The sequence below is a fragment of the Clinocottus analis genome, unplaced genomic scaffold, assembly GCF_023055335.1.
Source record: "Clinocottus analis isolate CAN_PGR_092001 unplaced genomic scaffold, fCliAna1.0.p SCAF_13, whole genome shotgun sequence".
NCBI classification, from domain to species: domain Eukaryota; kingdom Metazoa; phylum Chordata; class Actinopteri; order Perciformes; family Cottidae; genus Clinocottus; species Clinocottus analis.
In genome coordinates, this window is record NW_027175854.1 from 5,002,699 (window position 1) to 5,011,677 (window position 8,979).

General features: G+C 42.9%; 2 protein-coding genes across 2 annotated transcripts; both read left to right on the plus strand.

Annotated features, from left to right (window-relative positions):
• Window positions 1–217: 217 nt before the first annotated feature.
• chchd10 (coiled-coil-helix-coiled-coil-helix domain containing 10) lies at window positions 218–2,443 on the plus strand. The gene is made up of 4 exons (XM_068574549.1): window positions 218–436; window positions 1,404–1,620; window positions 1,837–1,978; window positions 2,225–2,443. Exons 1-4 carry the CDS (start codon window positions 396–398, stop codon window positions 2,242–2,244), a joined length of 420 nt encoding a protein of 139 aa, XP_068430650.1. The 5' UTR covers window positions 218–395; the 3' UTR covers window positions 2,245–2,443.
• Window positions 2,444–3,198: 755 nt separating this feature from the next.
• On the plus strand, window positions 3,199–8,679 carry cdc37l1 (cell division cycle 37-like 1). Its single transcript, XM_068574254.1, has 7 exons — window positions 3,199–3,539; window positions 4,478–4,777; window positions 4,921–5,014; window positions 5,302–5,417; window positions 5,817–5,939; window positions 6,076–6,249; window positions 7,644–8,679. Exons 1-7 carry the CDS (start codon window positions 3,447–3,449, stop codon window positions 7,755–7,757), a joined length of 1,014 nt encoding a protein of 337 aa, XP_068430355.1. The 5' UTR covers window positions 3,199–3,446; the 3' UTR covers window positions 7,758–8,679.
• The last annotated feature ends 300 nt before the right edge of the window (window positions 8,680–8,979 follow it).

Below are 8,979 nucleotides of genomic sequence, written 5' to 3' on the forward strand. Positions count from 1 at the left end.
GGTGGACTTTTCCCCCAATACTATTAATTCTACTGTCATTTGTAACAACACAATTCATAAAGCTTCAGTTGATGCGTCGGCTGGCCCGCACCTGCCCTCCGGTCCAACAGATGGGGTTGTGTCCACAATGCGCGGCCCTCAGCGGAAGCAGCGGAGGTATTTTGGGTCAGCGTGTTGAGGTCTTATGACATCTGTGCGTGTGCGTGTGCGCCGGCAGCGTCAAACCCAAACCCTTGGGCAAGCCGCACAAGGTCAATGGCACGTGCGTGAACTGCTTGCGTCAGCCGGCGCGACCAGAGCCGAGCAGACCGCGAGGAAAGCACGTCGTGGAAGCAACGACACAGCAACCCCCGACTTTAGTCAGCCTATACACCCGACTTTGAGTCGCTTTAAACATGGCCAGAGGAAGCCGCAGCCGTCCCTCAGCTCCAGCCAGGTATAGATACACTTACCATCAGGGCAAAACGGACTTTTCCCGGGGTGTTGGGATATTGCAAATGTTGATATTCTGTTTGAAACGCAGGAAATATTGCTCATATAGATTTAAAACAGATATGACATTGACCGTATAGAGTACATTTGTAAGTCAGGCTAATAACCACATCATCATACACCGGGAAGACATTGTCTAATTGTTGCGTCACAGCTCCCTGAGACAATGTCAACTCCGTTGGATGACTCAAGTAAAACTATACACACATATGAGACAGTTTATTTCTGATTGGTGATGGATTTAGTTTTATGACAACACAGGTACGGGACTTTTTTGGTTTGGTTGTTTAGTGTAACAGAAATGTATAACTTGAAATTCACCAAAACAAAAGAATAGTGAAGTTAGCCATTATAAATGCCAATGGGGTTACTAATGTTAGAGAACACTGATGTACGTAAATCAAATAGTTATACAAAAATATGTAAATGAGTTGACAATTTAATGCCATGTGGCTTTATTGGCATGAAAGTTAAAAAAAAAACAACAACAATGTTGTCAAATCATTTAAGGAAAAATATAAGTCTATCATGACCATGCAATTTCTTTTTTAATTTAAGGAAATTCACTACCTATCATAAGCATTAGTTACTTTTTTCGATATGAACGTCCTGAAACAATTATAACCCTTGTTGTTATGAACAGATTCCTTAGGACTTCAACTGTAGCAAAATAAAGGCATCACTGTCTAGTGCCTTGTTATATACATTTTATAGACAACAAAAATAAGCATGAAGCTGAGACTGAAAAGTCCTGAGTGATATGTGATACACATTCTCATTGTAATGGTATATGAAGGTATAATTCAATACACCTCCGATACAGCGGAATGGACAGAAATGTTATGTCCCCTAATGCCCCGTTGAACTTCTGTAATGCTAAATAAATGTACTGTGTTTTGCTACGTTTGTAGTCCTGCAATGTCTCACGCTCCGGCACCCGCTCCCCCACCTCCCGCCGCGCTGGCCCCGGCTCCAGCGGCGTCTCAGGGTCCGGGCATCATGTCCCAGATTGCCACCACAGCTGCTGGAGTGGCGGTGGGCTCGGCGGTGAGCCACGTCCTGATCGGCGCCCTTTCAGGATCAAGTGGTGGAAGCAGCAATGCAGAGCCAGCCAAGCCTACAAACCAGGTAAAGTAAAATCCATGAGATGTGTTGCTGCTTATGGTCCTACTTGTGTATTATTTCTTATGTTATTAAGTAACTAATATATTACCGACATTTTGAATATGCTTGTTCATTGAAAGTAAGACCCAGACTGTCGCTTGTTGAGCTGTGGCTTTCCAGCTGCTCTGCAATTCTGACACAATGTGTGACGTCTTTCGTTCCTTGCTTGTACAACTCCAGGAGCCTCCCCGGCCGGCTCCAGCCCAGCCTGGCCCATGTCACTTTGAGGTCAAACAGTTCCTTGACTGTGCCACCAACCAGACCGACCTGAGTTTATGTGAGGGCTTCAATGAGGCGCTCAAACAGTGCAAGTTCTCCCGCGGTGAGTCCATTGTGAATGATGGATAGAGTCACATACTACAGCACTACTCCAGCCATGCACACCTTTCAGAAATTATGTACATATGTCTCATATCATATGATCAGGAACTTTCGCTGTTTGTACACTTTTACAGTTCAGATGGTTTTATTTCGCGACTTCTCATAAGGAGCTACAGCAACTCTCTACAAATAAGTCTAAAACAGCAATGATTTTGACCTGTATCATGTTGACCTCTTTCTGTTTTAGGTGTGACGTCACTGGTGTGAATGATGGATCATCAGCTGTCATGATGGACATACTTCAATAATGAAATGTACTGTAGACATGACCACATAACACAAACATGTGAACGTGTACTGCAAGTAGTGAGCATGTTGGTTTTCTTGATTGACGACAGTGTATGTATGAAATGTTTTTGGCATATGATGAACCTTTAATAAATAGCTGCTATCTACTTTCACATTCTGTCAGAGTGGGTTGTATTTATTTCATGTCCCGTTTTTAGTATCAAGTTATCCTTTACTGTATGTTTTTTTTTATAATTGTCAATTTATGTATTTATTTTCCATTAGTTTCTTTTGGTATCAAGCTTCTTGTCAGCTCAGCTGTAATGGTGATTATAAAATAATTGTTTTGTGTACCCTCAACCATCACAGCCTGCCATTATAAATCACTTTTAATTTATCCAGGGTCATATATCCTCATCTTGCTTTCGAGGTTTTATTGACTTTTATTGTCTCCTTCATCATTGCTTCGTTTCAAAGATTGTTTAATTAAATCCATCTAGCAGTACCTCCACACCCCTCTAGATGGCGGTCTGTAGCGCACCAGTCAGGACCTCTTGTTTTTATTTTAGGACTTTGCATTGACAGATGATGACCAAAGAAAACGGACAGAAAAATGTAGATTTGTTAACCCCCATATGAAACGCTTTCAGCATTCCAATAAGATAAGCTCAAACAGACTTATTTGGGAAAAGATAGTACCGTGTAAAAACTACTGTTCCCACCAATCTCTGATATATTAGAGCATGTGAAATTTTCCTGAGACCTCAAACAGAAGCAGTGCGACTTTATCTTTCGTGTATAACACGTCAACAATTGGCGTTTTTAAGTAAAATTAATTAAGTCGAGGTAAAACAAACAGTGCGCAGTTTTAATACGCGAGCGCTTGTCACGTGGTCAAAGTTGTTTACCACGTGCTCCGCGTGTCACCCACAGACTCCTCTTAGGACGTCACAGCTGAACAACTTGGAGAAGCCAGACTGCTGCTGTGTGTAGCTCGCGATGTTATTAACTGGATCTAAACTAGGTGCGCCATATCCCCCTGTCGGCTCGTCTCGGCGCTGCTGACTTTTATTTCAGTTTGGTATTTAAATCCTACATAACTTCGGCCGACAGCTGACCCCGGAGAGCAACACAGAGCTTCCTCCGGCGCGCGCAGCTAGCAGCAGCAGCTAGCTGGAGCGATGGAGTGGCTGAGTAACGGAGCTCCGGTCCAACGCGACGGGGACTCGAACTGCGGACCGCAGGGGTCTAGTGGCGTCCGTCCTCACCGGCAGGTAATTAGCTCATGCTAGCGGCCGGGTTGCCTACCCAACTTGGCATCGCAGAGGTAACTTAACGGCATTAAAAGCGCGCTAGCTAGCTAAACCTGTTTGGTGGATCAGTGAAAGGATTTAAAGCCGACCTTGATTCCTTGATTGTCTGGTGTTCAACAGGGTGAAGATATACTCCATGACTCTGTACCTTTTGTCTTCTCAGCTAGTTAGCTAACTAGCTAGCTAAATGATCACATTCAGCCAATGATTGTCATGCTGCACTACCCAAGTGGTCCAGGCTGCATGTCGGATATAGACTGGCCTCATGCACACTCAGACTTGTGCCATCAAGCTCTCTTTGGTCCCCCTTAACGCGGATAAAGTGGTTACACAGAAATCACTTGCTGTGTCATCATCCTGCCAGGACATGGCTGAAAGAGAAACCCTCATGTGTGGGATGGTGAGGGTCCCCGCCCCCCCCCCTCAGGTCCTGGATTTGATATTCTCAGACACCAAGTGACAGCTGTGTGTGTATGGTTGCTGTTGACTAGATGAGGCTTTCGGCTGTTTTGGTAGCCATGAGTAAAATGGATACAAGTCTTATTTTTATTTTTAGCCCTCTTGCGCCACCCTGTACTAAATACAGCATGGTTGTGGTCAAATGGCTTACATTTTCTGTGTGTGGTTCAGAGGGAGAATGCAGTTTGTAGCTTTTGACTTTAAGCTGAGCCAGTCTTTATATGGGGAGGATGTATATAGGCTATTTTGAAAACTTGGGGAGAAAAAAAAAGGATGGAGACTAAAACTTGAAGTTATAGCCTTTGCAGTATGTTGTTAAAGTGGCCTCCCCTTGCAAAGTGTATGTCATTAACTGCTAAATTGACGAGTCCCTGACACTATATTACCTTTCTCTCATACTGCTAATGTTCTCCATCCTTCTTCCATTTACCTCACACCAGTCCCCATCATCGCACGTTTGTGATTGTGCCATGGCGTCACTTTGCCAGAGCCAGCACCGCTGTGTGAAGGCCTCCATCGTCTCCAGCTGGAGACTGGCAGAGGCCCAGGAACAGCTCTGCTCTCTTGGCGTCCACAGCTCCGAGTCCCTGGAGCAGGAACGTGCTCGGACTCGGGCTTGCCCAACTGAACTCACGCACACTGAAGATGAATGGCGCCGCAAGGAGAGCATGCTGGGATGTCAGGAGCCCAGCCACAGTCCTGTGCTCGGAGCTGTCCGAAGTTGGGATGTTTTTGATAAGGTCAGCAAACAGATTCCAAAAGAACCATTATATCGTGGTGTTGTCTAATAACATTTTCTTATTACTTGACTGTGTGTACCTACTGTTTATTAACAATTTCATAACTTTATCAACAGTTAATTAATGTCGTCTCTCTCTTCCAGAGCATCATCAATGGCCCAAGTCAAAATATAGAAAGGGATCAGGACAAGTGCAAGAGCTTTCTCCAAAAGTATGACCAAGAGCTCAGACATTTTGGTAAGTGTAATCTCAAGACTGGTGCCATCAGACTAATTGTAAAAAAAAAAGGTATAAAGTATATTTGTAAGTACATACAAGATCATCACGTAGCTGTTTTAGCTGCAGAATCTATTTTCTATTTTTACTGAAATATTTACTTTTCATGTGCTCTACTATGTCCACTTTAGGTACCCAGTTACAGAAAACTCTCACTTTTAATTGTTGTAAATATAATGCAAAGTAATGGTTTGGTTCATAAAAACGTGAACCGATATGTTTTTTGTTAAATGTTATCAATTTATCAGGTATGTTGCGGAGATGGGACGACAGTCAGCGGTTCCTCGCAGACATGCCTCAGCTCATTTGTGATGAAACTGCCAACTACTTAATTCTGTGGTGCATGAGACTCCAGCAAGAAGGGGTGAGATACTGAAAGGATCAGGCTGGTGTTGTTTTTATTCTCACAACAATTATACTAAAGGTAATCGAAGTCGGATGAAGCCTCTGTGGCAGAGAACTCTTTTGATGGCTTCTTTCAAAAACTGAAGAAATATCTTATTCTGCTTTTTCAAAGTCTCATATGTGGGTCTCAGTTTTATCCTAAACTAAGTATCGCACAATATGAAGGTGTTAAATACAGAATTCACCATTGTGCTTCACGTAGAAATCTTCTGAGTAGGATCATTAAACACTGAAAGTAGCCAGAAACTCACTATATACAAAAGCACATCCTACACAGATACTAGGTATCAGAATTTATTAATCATGCAGCACAAGTAGCTTGAATCATTCCTTTTTAAAATCGTGTATTGTTCTGTAGAAACAAGCACTGATGGAGCAGGTGGCACACCAAGCTGTAGTCATGCAGTTCATCCTGGAGATGGCCTCGAACTCTCAGCAGGATCCTCGAGGCTGCTTCAGACGGTTCTTCCACAAAGCCAAAGTAAGAAAAAAACATTGCATTAATACTGTGATTGTACTGCTCCTCCCCCTGTATCCACCTGTGGCTCTCATTCTTACGTATGCAGGCGTATCCACAGGGCAGCTTTCCTAACATTGATACCCTGGTTGTTTTGTAGGAAGGACAAGACGTCTACTTAGAAGTCTTCCATGCCGAGCTTGAGGCCTTTAAACACAGAGTGAAAGAACACACAGTGAAGTCGAGAGATGATGCAACCAACAATGTGGAACAACAGAAAACTGTCAAAAACTGCAAGCTCGACCCCAAAGAAGCCTTGGACTCTTTCCCTTCAGTAAGTGCTCCTTCCCTCGTTTTCATGGGTTGTTGCAGTTACTCCACACAGCTGTTGGGTGGCACCATTGAGCTGTTGTATGTTAGTCCTGTGGTTATGTACAACAAGGGTCCTTTTATTTGAATGCGAGATGTTACATCGTCAGCAGTCATGTTCAATTTCTTTGTGATATCTTTGCCACAAAAAATACACAGAAATATATTTACAGAAAAATGCAGCAGCTGCTAAACATTGATGCTGTGTATCAGGACCTGGAGCTCATGCTGCTGATGTTAACCGCGAGACCAAACAGCCTTTTTGTTGTCTTGCTTAATTTAAAACCTGCCATACACATACTTAATGGAACATCCTGGCTTTTAGTTCTAGCCGACTCAGTCAAATGTGCTGCATGTGTGACGTGCGTCCCAAGTTAAAACTTGATAACCTAGCAGTAATGCAAAAGGAAATAAAGGAGCAATTTCATTTGGGCATCACAAATTCCACTGCAGGGAAATCTTGAAACTGTTTAGCAGCGCTAGAGTGGATGTAGGTTTCCAAACAATAGATAATGTCCTCACATCAGTGTTTGTTTACTCCCACTACTCTAGTTGTCAGCAGCTCGGGTAACACAGAAAAAACCTATGCATCATGATTAGATCATTGTGTTCATCAATCAGAGGAGCTTTACCTACTCCACCATGTTAAAGGGATATGTGGGTAAATGTTAATTCTCTGGACTCTGCGGACTAATTTATGTTTTTGTTTAATTGTCTCCAATGCCAGACATGAAGGATTCAACATGCTCTCTGCTAAACTTGATCCTTGTAGTTTCAAAGCCTTTTGTAGTCTAGAGAATGAGACCTTTTCCCCTCTGTTGGCCCCGAAACTTGACTAGTTGCCAAATTTAGTACGCAGAGAAAACAAAAAAACACCCTCTCCTTCTCCCACAGAGGAAAGATGGCCCCCCAGGAATGTGATCCGGCCTGTTCAATGCGTTGCTTGGCTCTCCAAGTCTTGCTTCTGTATTTCAGCTGTTTTCTTCTCATGTCATCTCAGTTTGAACTCCGTCTCTGAGGGGGAAAGAAATTACACATGCAAAGCATTTCTCTAAAAGGAAAAGCAGGTGTTTGACTGCTCCCAGATTTGTTTTAGTTTATTGTAAAACACTGGAAAAAACATGTGACTTCATAATCAAAAATTCTAGTTTCAGATCAGATTAGGGCATTTCGTGTTTAGGAGGCAGAGTGCAGTTGCATCATAATCCCGGGACTAGGAAACAGTGTGTTAATCCCCCAAAGTCTCTCTGCAGCTTAATTTTAAACCTATATTTGATTTAAATGTGCGCATGACATTCCTCATCTATAAATGTTTTTGGCTCTTCATTGAACCCGCCTGTCTTCCTCTCCCTCCACTAGGTGGCAGAATATCCCATGAAGCATTGTTTAGAGGCTGGACTGTGGACAAGCACAGGGAGGTGGACAAAGGATGATGCTACGGAAACAGACGATATACTCATGATGGAAACCTAGGGATTGTACGCTCAACCCCGCTCTCCCTCCATCTCCATCGCCTTCCTATGTAGGAACAACCTGAGTTTTAAGCCCTCTTTACACAGCAGACCAGGCTGAATAACCGCAGTGCAAAGCAGGAATAAAAAGACAGGATCAGTCTTTTTAAACTGCAAGAAATAATGTTTGCTGATGACAAACATTTCTCAGTGTTGTGCTGCTGTGGTTGTTTCACTGCAGTGTCTCTTGCCAGCTGAACGGACGTGCAGTGCTGTCACCCTGCTTCTATAGGTGGAGTTCTTATTCCATCTATATATCTCACTCCATATCTATATCTCACTTAGATGCCAAACAAACTGACAAATTGAACATTTCGACCAGGAACACAAAGAATACTACACCAATAAAGTCTCTGGGCAGTTAGGTACCAAATCTAATGGCTGACACAGCAGTGGACGTCCAAGGAGTGTTGTGTTTTTTTGTTTTTTTAGCTGCTTAAAATTAATCATGTGAAGCACGACTGACAAATCAGTGGCTTTGTATCCTGTGTGCTGAGCTTTGGTTAGTGGTGAACGTTTCCTACACATACAGGTCTGTTACACCGTTGACATTTATTAAGACGATATGTCTTACAGTAACATGAAAGTACCTGATCATGTGACCATAGACTTCAAGCATAAAGGAAAAGAAGGTGACACTGTGGTGGTATGTCTGGAATGAGAGAGAAATCTTTCCAGAGAGTTTCCGACTTCTTGTCAGTCTCTCGTCCGCTGTCATACCTGTTTTATATTTTGGCATACATGACCTCACATATTTTGTATTATTTTACTAAAAGCTTTCCTGCTAGCTGTATGCTAATAAGCAAAGAGCAGTTTGTCTGTGTTTCATTGGCGTAATACCTGAATTTGTACAAATACAGTTCCAGTTGTTTCTCCTTTTTTTAGATTTGTGTTTTTCTTCAGCATTTTACTTGTGAGGCTAAAAATAAATTGCAATCTTGGAGGAAAAAGGTTGATTTAGGAGTTTGGGGTCAGATTCACCCTGCAGGCCTTTGCTCTTCCAGCTCTCAGACTCACAGCTGATATGCATGTATTGAGTGGCACACAAACCACAGGTCTCTCAGGCTTATCAAGCAAAATGTGTGGATGGCTGGTCAGTTAGCTGGCTCAGAGTTATCTCCAGTAAGCAGACAGCAGGGATGCTTCTAAATTATAGCTTTTGGTGCAAATGCTGCTCGAAGAGT

Coding starts and splice junctions, on each gene's coding strand:
- chchd10 (XM_068574549.1), top strand. CDS start 396: ATGGCCAGAGGAAGCCGCAGCCGTCCCTCAGCTCCAGCCAG. Junction 437..1,403: donor CGTCCCTCAGCTCCAGCCAG/GTATAGATACAC, acceptor CTACGTTTGTAG/TCCTGCAATGTCTCACGCTC. Junction 1,979..2,224: donor ACAGTGCAAGTTCTCCCGCG/GTGAGTCCATTG, acceptor TTTCTGTTTTAG/GTGTGACGTCACTGGTGTGA.
- cdc37l1 (XM_068574254.1), top strand. CDS start 3,447: ATGGAGTGGCTGAGTAACGGAGCTCCGGTCCAACGCGACGGGGACTCG. Junction 5,940..6,075: donor GGTTCTTCCACAAAGCCAAA/GTAAGAAAAAAA, acceptor GTTGTTTTGTAG/GAAGGACAAGACGTCTACTT. Junction 6,250..7,643: donor CCTTGGACTCTTTCCCTTCA/GTAAGTGCTCCT, acceptor TCCCTCCACTAG/GTGGCAGAATATCCCATGAA.